This window comes from Notolepis coatsorum (assembly GCF_963971535.1).
Source record: "Notolepis coatsorum genome assembly, chromosome: 3".
Taxonomy (NCBI): Eukaryota; Metazoa; Chordata; class Actinopteri; order Aulopiformes; family Paralepididae; genus Notolepis; species Notolepis coatsorum.
Window position 1 is genome coordinate 204380144 of NC_140167.1, and position 13172 is coordinate 204393315.

Below are 13172 nucleotides of genomic sequence, written 5' to 3' on the forward strand. Positions count from 1 at the left end.
TGTCACTTTATGAGTCTCGACGCGCCACCTATCGCTCCACACACCCCCGTAAGTTAGTGCCATGACGCACGTGCACCTCCGCATTCCCTCTCGCAAACAACTCCCGTATAACTCCGCCATCTATATGACCTTGTCAAGAGAAGCCAGATTGCTGGATTTTTTCCTTGGTCAGACAATTGGCGTGCGCGGGAAGCAACAGATTGATTGACCTATAAATCCTGTCTGCCTCGCCCCCAATACTCGCCTAACCTTGAGGAAGGGAGAGGGGGGGGGGGGGGAAGGGAAACACATTAACGGTAATTGGAAAAGGGTCACTTACTGGGCAAAGACAATAACGACTCACAGGGGGGAGGGGCGAGCGGGTAGAGGCACGAGGTGTGAAGGGAAACTGAAAGGGAGAATGGAGATGAGAGAGATGGATGGAGGGACAGGGAGATAAAGAAGCAAGGTGGGATACATCCAGGTCTGGGGGGGTAGAGGGAGAGCGAAGACCTAACACCTGGCTGTCTGTAGCAGGAAGCAACAGATGGTGTGGACGCACACAGACCACTTCCTCCTGCCGCCGGACACCTAAGGCCATGTCCAGACTAAACCGATTTCTGTCGTATCAGTCAAAGTATTTGATCGTATGCACCTTTCATCCACACGGAACTGCGTTCTGGGAGCCTGAAGACGCCACTTTCTGAGACCGGCTCTCAGAGTGCGCAATTCTGAAGACGCCCCCCCTTGTGTCACCATCTTTACAAGCGATACGCGTCTTCTCCTGAACCGATGACGCGATAGCCCACCTCTCCCTTAACCTGCGTGTGCAAACTCAGCCAACACATCACAACAACAATGGCATCGTACAGAGTGGTTGCGTTCGTGTTACAGAAGCTATTGAGCCTGATCAAAGGCTTTTACAGCTAAATGTACTGCCCCTGTACTACCACCGTCGACAACAGATTGACATCTCCCTTAATCCGCATGCAAACTCAGCCAACAAAAAAAGTACTAGCCAAGCACATAGTGTTCCATAGCATACGCCTTCAGTTGATCATGACAAATCCTCTCTTACCTTGACGATTAAAAAGCCTCCATAATTTAGTAAATAAAGCTGTAGCCAGCCAGCTAGCATTGATGCTATTCAAAATGCTATCAACATTAGCTAAATAGCTAACCAACTAAATACAATAGACAGTGGTATCCTGAGGTAACGTTAAATACAGACAACAAACGTTTTGCTAGTCGAAATGACACGGGGACAAGTTAAACATCAATCAATTACTTTAATACAACACAGGTAGTTTGAGCCGCGGCCTCTGTCTCTCGCTCCACTCCTTTGGAAAACTAACGTTACGGTAGCTCAAGTTATTGAAAACAACGACAACACTTCCGGTCAGGGGTTTTCAAAATAAAAGAGCGACGTCTAAAACAGGAAAGACATTTATTTTGTAAATTTGTGGCACGCACTTATTATCTTGAGACGTTTTCATTTTTACGGAAACCTTTTTTTTTAAATGAAAACGAAACGAAAAAGATCAAAATTGTTTTCGTCTGGACAAGGCCTAAGAAACCTCGACGCCAGGGCTCAAGCGGTCAACACAAGTTAAGTTAAGTTATGTATTTATTTTTTGCCCAGGGACAGTGCACGTTAATCAACATCTTCAGTTTCCACATCAATGTAAATGTGCCAGAGTTAGCTAATGAGCTAGTTTTCATCTGTAGTCCTGCCTACCATGCATGTCTTTATGGTGTGGGAGGAAACCAGAGTACCTGGAGGAAACCCACATGAACACAGGGAGAACATGCAAACTCCACACAGAAAGGCCCCCTGATGGGTTTCGAACCCAGGACTAAAGCCATATGAAATCCGTTTAATTTTTTTCCAAATTCCATTTTATTTTTTTCCAAATTCCGTTTTTTCCGTTTTAATATTTCGGAATTCTGTATTTTGCTTTGTACGCTCATTTTACCATCAGAAATAGTGTCTAATAAGTGGGAATGAATAAATGTCCACAATTTAATAAGATATAACAGTCCATTTAATAGGGCTGTCTTAAATACTTCGAAGCTTCGAAGCTTCGTTCGATGGGCATGGGATTCGAATATGAAAATAAAATGTGATTATTAAAAAAAATATATATATAAATGATATATTTTTTATTTATTTTGCTAAATCAACTCTGCCTCTCTTTGTTAACTACAACAAGCAATGCTGTTTGTTATTTAAGATGAGGTCGGACTCGGCACTGACAGATTTGTGTTCATTGTGCTGCTTTTATAAAGCCTCAAATGACGGCTTACAATATTTCATGAAAGCAAAGTGTTTTGTTTGTCTAAGATTAAAACTTTACAGCACTGACAAAGTTGAAAAAAGTGCTGTACAAGTCCCACAACATAAAAAAAAAAAAAAAAAAAAATTATAAATCTTTTGTTGATTCCATTTTTATTGCTCAATTCCGCGATTCCGTGAACGCGGATTTCATATGGCTCTACCCAGGACCTTCTTGCTGTGAAGCAGCAGGGCTAACCACTGTGCCACAGGCCCATAACGCCTCCATAGACCTCTGAGATATAATCCTTTTATGTGTTTTTTAACGTAATTATATTTGTGCTTTGTTTTAATTTTTTTTAAGGCTCCAGGAAGAGACGGTTTCCCATCAGAAATGTACCTTTCTTGTTGGGACATAATTGGCCCCTTATTACTAAATATGATCTTATACTCAGTCAAGGAGGGGAACTTCCATAAAATTGACAATATTGCACTCATAACAGTCCTCCTTAAAAAAGACAAAGACCCCAACGAGTGCGGTAGTTATAGACCTGTAAGCCTCCTCGGAACAGATATCAAACTGTACTCTAAGGTATTAGCCATCAGATTACAAAAGCATATGACGTCTTTAGTTCACCCGGACCAAACTGGCTTCATAGGAGGCCGCCTGATCACTGAGAACATAAGACGTATACTGCACGTACTTGATGCCGACAAGGAGGACACCATACCTAAGGCGATGCTGTCCCTGGATGCTATGAAGGCCTTTGACAGGCTGGAATGGTCGTGCTAGAAAGGATGGGGTTAGGAAAAGGATTCATCGATATGATTAAAGTATTATACAAAGACCCATCGGCCATGATTACAACAGGCACAATCATCTCTGAAATATTTCCGGTATCACGCTCTGCCAGACAGGGTTGTCCTCTTAGTCCCGGACTGTTCAATCTATCATTAGAGCCTTTAGCACAATATATAAGACAATCCCAATCCATAGAACCTATCGTAATCAAGGGCACACAACAAAAAATTTGTTTATATGCGGACGATGTAATATTGTTCATGAAAAACCCCAACACCACATTGCCTCATCTGCTCAAGTTGATTGAGGACTTTGGTGATTTATCGGGATTTAAGATAAATTGGCCGAAGTCGGCTTTCCTTCCACTTAACACCCCTGCAAAAAAAGATACAACCCTCCCAGGACAGATACCGATGGTAAAACATTTCAGATGCTTGGGAGTGGAAATATTCCCTACCATAAGACAAACGGTGAAGCACAACTACACAAAAATCCAAAACAAAATCAAAGACGACCTTGATAGATGGGCAAAACTTAAGAACACAGTACAAGCACGGATATCAATAGTTAAGATGGATGTACTACCTAAAATCAACTTCTTCTGTTCAATGCTACCGTTACCCCCTCCAGAGGGTTACTGGAAAAGATTACACTCCTCCACATACAAATTTATTTGGAATAACAAACCACCACGTATAAAAAGATCCACCGCACAGAGAAATAAAGCAGATGGTGGCATGGCATTTCCAGATTTTTTCCTATATTTTAAGGCGTACTCATTAAGTCCATTGACAACATGGTTTGACTCCCAAGCATTAGCATCTTGGAGAAAAATAGAAGAAAACATAGTAGCCCCACATAGACTGAAGGACATAGCATACACTAAACTACCAATCAAGCACTGTGAACGAAAATTTGGCCCCATAATTACTCATGCGATCCGGATATGGCGTGAATCACAAAAAAAAAATCCTAACCCACAAGAATGGCACAATCATACTCCCTTATTCAATAACAATGCTCTCTTAATTGGAAAACGACCTATAAGATTCCCTATATGGGAAGAGCAAGGCATACACTCATTAGGGGATGTTTTTAACAAACAGGGTTTTTGTAGTGATAAAGAAATACGCAAAAAATTTAATCTCACCAAGTCCACATGGCTTTTTCACAAACAGTTAGAGCTATGTTTGAAGTCTCACGGTGTTCCATTAGACAGACCAATTGAACACCACAGATACCACAAATTCTTCTACTCAAGAGAGACATCGAGAGGTTTTGTTTCAGAATTTTATCATCAATTACTAACGTCCTCGTATGAAACCCTCCAACTTGACTCTGTCTGGAGGAGGGATATACCAGACCTGGAAAATGACTTTGATTGGCAAGGAGCCTGGGCAAATGTCCGACTTACATCAAGGAACCCGGATCATCAACAAATCAATCTTAACTATATTCACAGGACATACTTGACTCCTATAAGACTGTGCCGAATGGGGCTCAAACAAGATTCCAAATGCACCCAATGTACAAATGGGGACGAAGGGACATTTATGCACATGTATTGGGACTGCTCACCAGTTAAGGCATTCTGGAAAGATGTGACCCAACAAATATCAAAACTCGTATCTTGGAATATACCTGTACACCCCTCGGTATTGCTGTTGAATGATGTTTTTGAGTTTGCAGTGAATCCACAGATAAAGAGATTGGTTTTATCGGGTATCACAGTAGCCAAAAAGCTGATCGCATCACGCTGGTTTCAACCGGAAAAAATGTGCCGTAAAGTTTGGTTTCTTACATATCTCGATGTAATTTACCATGAAATATCTACAGCAAGAATTCTGGGTCTCAATGAATCCAAAATGTCAATGTGGTTAGAAGTGGTGGAGAGAATAAAAGCTAGCTTATAATGGTAGTGTCTGGTTAGGTGCGAGGGATAGTGGAGGTACTTCTCAAGGTGGGGTCCGGGAGGGGGGGGTTCGAGCTGAGCATATGTGTGTAGGGTTTTTTTTTTTAGATAACAGGTATTATGGGTATATCTTATATAAAACAACTAACCAAAAGGTGATCTCATTGGATGTGCCCTGACAATTAATGCTTGTATATTGTATCGTGTGTTGTCATGTTTGTTTATATGTTTGTTTAAAAAATAATAAAAAAATAAAATACAAAAAAAAATGATATATTTTTTATTTATTTTGCTAAATCAACTCTGCCTCTCTTTGTTAACTACAACAAGCAATGCTGTTTGTTATTTAAGATGAGGTCGGACTCGGCACTGACAGATTTGTGTTCATTGTGCTGCTTTTATAAAGCCTCAAATGACGGCTTACAATATTTCATGAAAGCAAAGTGTTTTGTTTGTCTAAGATTAAAACTTTACAGCACTGACAAAGTTGAAAAAAGTGCTGTACAAGTCCCACAACATAAAAAAAAAAAAAAAAAAAATTATAAATCTTTTGTTGATTCCATTTTTATTGCTCAATTCCGCGATTCCGTGAACGCGGATTTCATATGGCTCTACCCAGGACCTTCTTGCTGTGAAGCAGCAGGGCTAACCACTGTGCCACAGGCCCATAACGCCTCCATAGACCTCTGAGATATAATCCTTTTATGTGTTTTTTAACGTAATTATATTTGTGCTTTGTTTTAATTCCACACTCAAACCATTCCACAGATTCACTCTACGAACTGAAATACACATACATACATATTTGACAGTGAATAACACCATGCTAAAAATGACCCGACATAAAAAACTGAGCTCGTTCAGTACTTTTTTTTTTTTTTTTTTTTTACTTTATTTTTTAGCGTTTATCGCTTTTCTGGTCAAGCATGACCGACAGTTGTAGGGTGAAACGGGAGAGAGAGCAGGGGGAGACATTCGGCAAATGACGGCGAGTCCGGGAATCGAACTCGGAGTCAACCAGATCCGTGACGCAGCACGGAGTCCCGCGACGCAGCGCGGTAACATGGTGTGCTACTGGAGCACCCCCGTTCAGTACCTTCTTGAGATCACGTGTACAAAAAAAAATCTAAGGAAATGAATAAAGGGAAGATGATTAAACAGAAGGTTTTGTAGATACAGTACTGAATTATGCCATCCGGACCCATGCAATTTGAAATATTATTATAGAATATAGAATATGAGGCCTATAAATGACCTTATTATAGCCAACTTGCACAGCTATGGATCAGCCCAAATCTACTCTTTCCAATGGCAGAGTTCAATTTGGATTTAGTATCACCAGGCGTGCATGAAGAACAGAGAATGAAATCTACTGTATGTACAGTAGGTTTTTTATTCTTGCGACAGCTCTGCCATTTTGAAACTGATTTCAAATTGAATGGTTGCTAAATGTTCACAATAGGGGAGACAAACTAACTGTGCTTCATTATATGCCAATAACGTTAAGTTTTGTGGTATATAATCCCGAGTAATAAGAGAAATAAAAATATATGCATACACAAGTCATTTGCTTGAAGGCAGCTAGAATCCGTTGGGAGGTGTAGTTCTTCGAAATTCCAACGCTCATTGAGAGCTCTGGATGTCCTCTTCTCAAAATAACTACAATCATCATCATTCAGCAATGGCCGCTAATTAAAAATGGCGGATATCCATGCTTGTTCACATACACTATCGGTTCCCTTCAGCTTTCTTCCTAGTCTGAGCAGTGCGATTTTATGCTTCCTATTAGTGAAACGGATTATTATGGCTGGTTTATCTCCCTTGTTTCTCCGAGGGAGAGGATGGCACGCTTCGATGTTGTTGTTGTTGACGGGAATGCCTTTGTTGTTGAAGAAAGCAGTCACCTGTTGCTCGATGGGTTCCCCGCCGTCCACTGATGATGTGATCCGGGACCTGGTCTCCAACCCACTGACAATGACGTTGTTTATTATGCGGGATTACTGCTCCATGTCTGCTACTCGGCATTCCAAGAGGACCATTGCTTTGTCCTTTTCTGCACATTGCCTCTTGAGTTCCTTGATTTCACTCATCATGTCAATTATCAGTTTTTTGCGGTTTGGAGATAGTTGTGATTTCACCGGACATGAAGTTCAGCGATTTCTTTATCTCCTCAATCTCCTCATCTCACCTCATTGTTCTTCTTTGGTGGCATTTTGTTGCGATCTGGTGGAAGTAGGGCCTTTGCTGAAGCCTGGTCCTGGCCTGGTGGAAGTAGGTCCTCTGCTGAAGCCTGGTCCTGGTGGAAGTAGGGCCTTTGCTGAAGCCTGGTCCTGGTGGAAGTAGGTCCTCTGCTGAAACCTGGTCCTGGCCTGGTGGAAGTAGGGCCTCTGCTGAAGCCTGGGCCTGGTCCTGGTGGAAGTAGGGCCTCTGCTGAAGCCTGGTCCTGGTGGAAGTAGGTCCTCTGCTGAAGCCTGGTCCTGGTGGAAGTAGGTCCTCTGCTGAAGCCTGGTCCTGGTGGAAGTAGGGCCTCTGCTGAAGCCTGGTCCTGGTGGAAGTAGGGCCTCTGCTGAAGCCTGGTCCTGGTGGAAGTAGGTCCTCTGCTGAAGCCTGGTCCTGGTGGAAGTAGGTCCTCTGCTGAAGCCTGGTCCTGGTGGAAGTAGGGCCTCTGCTGAAGCCTGGTCCTGGTGGAAGTAGGTCCTCTGCTGAAGCCTGGTCCTGGTGGAAGTAGGGCCTCTGCTGAAGCCTGGTCCTGGTGGAAGTAGGGCCCCTGCTGAAGCCTGGTCCTGGTGGAAGTAGGGCCTCTGCTGAAGCCTGGTCCTGGTGGAAGTAGGGCCTCTGCTGAAGCCTGGTCCTGGTGGAAGTAGGTCCTCTGCTGAAGCCTGGTCCTGGTGGAAGTAGGGCCTCTGCTGAAGCCTGGGCCTGGCCTGGTGGGAGTAGGTCCTCTGCTGAAGCCTGGTCCTGGTGGAAGTAGGGCCTCTGCTGAAGCCTGGTCCTGGTGGAAGTAGGGCCTCTGCTGAAGCCTGGTCCTGGTGGAAGTAGGGCCTCTGCTGAAGCCTGGTCCTGGTGGAAGTAGGGCCTTTGCTGAAGCCTGGTCCTGGTGGAAGTAGGTCCTCTGCTGAAGCCTGGTCCTGGTGGAAGTAGGGCCTCTGCTGAAGCCTGGGCCTGGTGGAAGTAGGTCCTCTGCTGAAGCCTGGTCCTGGTGGAAGTAGGGCCTCTGCTGAAGCCTGGTCCTGGTGGAAGTAGGGCCTCTGCTGAAGCCTGGTCCTGGTGGAAGTAGGGCCTCTGCTGAAGCCTGGTCCTGGTGGAAGTAGGGCCTCTGCTGAAGCCTGGTCCTGGTGGAAGTAGGGCCTCTGCTGAACCCTGGTCCTGGCCTGGTGGAAGTAGGGCCTCTGCTGAAGCCTGGTCCTGGTGGAAGTAGGGCCTCTGATGAAGCCTGGGCCTGGTGGAAGTAGGGCCTCTGCTGAAGCCTGGTCCTGGTGGAAGTAGGGCCTCTGATGAAGCCTGGTCCTGTTGGAAGTATGGCCTCTGCTGAACCCTGGGCCTGGCCTGGTGGAAGTAGGTCCTCTGCTGAAGCCTGGTCCTGGTGGAAGTAGGTCCTCTGCTGAAGCCTGGTCCTGGTGGAAGTAGGGCCTCTGCTGAAGCCTGGTCCTGGTGGAAGTAGGGCCTCTGCTGAAGCCTGGTCCTGGGGGAAGTAGGGCCTCTGCTGAAGCCTGGTCCTGGTGGAAGTAGGTCCTCGGCTGAAGCCTGGTCCTGGTGGAAGTAGGTCCTCTGCTGAACCCTGGTCCTGGTGGAAGTAGGGCCTCTGCTGAAGCCTGGTCCTGGTGGAAGTAGGGCCTCTGCTGAAGCCTGGTCCTGGTGGAAGTAGGTCCTCGGCTGAAGCCTGGTCCTGGTGGAAGTAGGGCCTCTGCTGAACCCTGGTCCTGGTGGAAGTAGGGCCTCTGCTGAAGCCTGGTCCTGGTGGAAGTAGGGCCTCTGATGAAGCCTGGGCCTGGTGGAAGTAGGTCCTCTGCTGAAGCCTGGGCCTGGCCTGGTGGAAGTAGGTCCTCTGCTGAAGCCTGGGCCTGGTGGAAGTAGGGCCTCTGATGAAGCCTGGTCCTGGTGGAAGTAGGGCCTCTGATGAAGCCTGGGCCTGGTGGAAGTAGGTCCTCTGCTGAAGCCTGGGCCTGGCCTGGTGGAAGTAGGTCCTCTGCTGAAGCCTGGGCCTGGTGGAAGTAGGGCCTCTGATGAAGCCTGGTCCTGGTGGAAGTAGGGCCTCTGCTGAAGCCTGGTCCTGGTGGAAGTAGGTCCTCTGCTGAAGCCTGGGCCTGGTGGAAGTAGGGCCTCTGATGAAGCCTGGTCCTGGTGGAAGTAGGGCCTCTGATGAAGCCTGGTCCTGGTGGAAGTAGGGCCTCGGCTGAAGCCTGGGCCTGGCCTGGTGGAAGTAGGGCCTCTGCTGAAGCCTGGGCCTGGCCTGGTGGAAGTAGGGCCTCTGCTGGGCTTGGTTTGTTTAAAGCTGAGCCTGGTCTCAATCTAGATTTCACAGATTCAACTTACATTCAATACATACAGTTCACTACTATAGTATATTCAACCATACAGTTGTGGAATTATATGCCCCCCCCCCCCCCCCCAAACATACTACCATCCCAGATTCCCTTAATTAATCCCCAATACCCATTTAACTAAGTACATCCTTGATCCAGCTCGAGACCCAAAAGAGAAATTTGGTGTTTCCCCGGGACCCAAACTTACAAAAATACATCATGAATTGCCATAACATACATTTATAGGGCGGCCGGGTAGCGCAGCGGACTAAGCGTCTGTCTACCACCACAGAGACAGTGGGATTGAATCCAGCTGTGGTGCTTCCGGGTTGGCCGACCGTCCATACTGACACAATTGGCAGTGTTAGAGGGTGGGAAACCCGGCGAGGGTGGGTCCTGGTCGTTGTAAACAGTGACTCCTACAGTTCGGTCGGGGCGCCTGCACAGCGAGGGAAGGATCTGGAGGGAGGTAGTGTGACCTTCCACACGTTACACTCTCCCAGTGAGAGTCCGCGCTGCCAGGTGAAAAGAAGCGGTGGGCTGGCTACACATGTGTCGGAGGAAGCATGTGATAGTCTCCGCCCTCCCGGACCGACGGTAGGGGGTAGAGTGCGCAACGACCAGGACCCACCCTTGCCGGGTTTCCCACCCGCTAACACTGCCAATTGTGTTAGTATGGACGGTCGGCCAACCCGGAAGCATATCGTCTGGTCTTTTGTGAGTCAATGTGTACTCAGATATTTGTGATCGACACTGTCTCGTAACTAAAGCACTTCCAGGGGGGGGGGGGGGGGGGGGCTTTCCAGGCCAAGCATATAAAGTTGATTAATTTAACCTGGACACTCACAATGGATAGGTCTGTTGTCAGAAGCGGCGCGTCACGTGCGTGTGTTCCAAATGCAGGCAAGAGAAAGGCAGAATTTAGTAGCGATACCAGAACTACTATGAAACAGAGTAAAAGAAGTTATGATCCTAATACTTGGCATATGGATTTACTTGGACTGGCCAAGAAGATGACCCGAGACCACAGTGCGTTTTGTGTTACGAGATCCTTTCTAACGAGAGCTTTAAACCAAGTAAATTACAGCGGCACTTGGAAACTAAGCATCCTGAATCTAAAACGGTGATTTGAAGCCCATCATCTGTAGCCACTAGGGGTGTAACGGTACACAGAAGCCACGGTTCGGTACGTACCTCGGTATTGGGGTCACGGTTCGGTACGAGTTTGGTACAACAGAAAAAAAATATTTATAATAATTATTTTTAATATAAAAAAATGTAACATTACATTTTTTCTTTTTTATATATTATATTTATGATAATTATTATAATTATTATTATTAAATAGAATAATTTTATGTAGGCTTGCCGTGGTAGTCAGTGATACTGGTGTCATTCTGTGTTCAGGCATCCACTTGCTTACTGCCCCTTTAAACTTATCCTTGCTTTCGGTTTCACTTCTAGAGAGAATTTTACTTCACGACGAGACTGAATACTAGAGAACAGATGACATATTACACCAATGGCAGAGGATTATTTGCATTTTAACACAGTGGAGCTCAGATGATCTGTCCGGAAAAGTATGTTTATTTTTTTTAATTTGATTGTGCGCCTGTGAGTCCGCGGGGGAAAATGTTGATGTGTTTGTTGGTGCGCGTGTGTGTGTGTCGGCGACGCGTGTGTGTTTCTTTCCATTGGTTTCATTTGGTTAACGTTATTGGGCGAACAAGAAAACGAAAGAAAACTGTAAACTGTAATGACCCTGCAGCTGTTCCAATGTAAACGTGCCTTTCTCCGTGCACTTTCACCTGCTCTGAACTGAAGGCTCTCGGTGTGCCGCGCGCTGTTCTCGCACGGACCTCACGAGTGCCTGCATGTGGGACTCGTGTGTGTGCGCTGTGGGGCGTATTCTCCGTATGGCTGCGTTGTACCGCACTGTGACGGCCGTACCGTAAATTGGCGGGATGAATACACGTACCGTTACACCCCTACTAGCCACATTGATCAATTTTGGAATTATTTCCCCGAAAGAAAGAGCACGGACAATTTGAACAACTGGATCCAAGATCCGTTCATTGCGCATGACGCTCGCAAACAGGCCTCCCACTGTCTGAGCAGGAGGCGTTGATCGATGTTTCTTGTGACGAGCTACTGAAAGTCAAGTTCACTGGACAGGCCCTCGCAAAGTTCTGGATATCAGTCCGGAACGACTACCCAGTGCTGTGTAATGCTGCGCTGAAAAAGCTTGTCCCGTTTGCGTCAACATACCTCTGTGAAGCGGGATTCTCGGCTCTGACATTAATAAAAAATAAATGCAGATCTCGCCTCAGAGTAGAAGCGGATCTGCGCCTCTTTCTCAGCACAACGCAGCCACGTATCATGGAACTATGTTCAAATGTACAAGCACACCCTTCCCATTAAGTCTCGTTTTTGTTTATTCTTAAAAAAAACGCATGTGAACGCATAAAAAAATTGCTAAATATGCCTTGATCGTTTTATAAATGTGTATACAGAAACAATTCCGTTTGATAATATTCATTCATTTCATTAATAACATTCTTGTCATTCTTGTAATTCCTACACTATACCGTTACAAATGATATATAAAATATCATATTATATTATATACTCATCCAATAATGCACATGACAGAAAATATTATATGCCATGTGCATATTGAATGGGTATTATTAATCTACTATTACTACTAATACTAGCCGAGAGTAGGTCAAATTTGGGCTGGTAGCTCTCGGCTAGGTGGCAAATAAAAAAGTAGATCTTGGTTCAAAAAAGGTTGGGCAGTGGGCACCCCTGCGCTAATCTGATCCACCAATTACCCCTGCTGCTGCTGTTTGAAAGGCTCTTCTGGCTAAGTCACAGCATAATGCCAACGTGCACGTGCACCGCACACATGCCAAGAACACGTGTCCCCCCTCGCCAGTCCTTAGGTATTTAGTTAGCTCATCTCTAAGCACACAAATGGGAGCCATTGATTTAGTCCCCTCTCTCTCTTAACCAGGTTTTTTGCTGTCATGGCAGTTTTGATATGATAATTGACCTATCTCAAACCCCGCCCTCTTTTCTTGATCCTCCAATCACAACTGTTGATGATTTCCAGGTCAATTCCCGCTGGTAATATCTCCACACACACACACACACACACACACACACACACACACACACACACACACACACACACACACACACACACACACACACACACACACACACAGCGGAAGTGTTGCCAACTAAATGTGGTTCGGTGATGTCTCGGCTGTTAGAATTCACACTAGGATTGGTTTATTATAGTGTCGCCAGCTGTTGTAGCGATAACAGGATGGGGGGGGGGGGGGGGGGGGGGGCTGGGGGAGGGGGGGGGGGGGGGGTATGAACATCCAAAGCTGTGTCTCAGCAAATTAGATTGTGCCGCGCATGAGGGACGGCGGCTGGCTCCATCATTAGTGACGGCAGGGTTGAACGAGAAGAGGAGAAGGAGACGGATAGTGTCGTCGCTCTCGACGTGTCTCTGGTGGGGAGTAAAGGGTGATTAAGCAGCAATGAGCAGGCAGCTCTTAGTAGGACTGGAGCTGATGGATACCAAGCACATAATTTATAACCCTGAACACATGATATACCATGACAGAGGATCCGTCACGTGTGTGTGTGTGTGTGTGTGTGTGT

The 13172-nt window shown here is 45.9% G+C and overlaps 1 protein-coding gene across 1 annotated transcript in view; it reads right to left on the reverse strand.

The window, feature by feature from the left end:
* Positions 1-13172, reverse strand: part of patj (PATJ crumbs cell polarity complex component) — a gene marked incomplete at its 3' end in the record, with an annotated part of 330847 nt that overhangs the window by 947 nt on the left and 316728 nt on the right. The window contains 1 exon segment of the mRNA XM_084311517.1: positions 8957-9379. Within this exon segment, the coding sequence (XP_084167643.1) occupies positions 8957-9379 (423 nt within the window).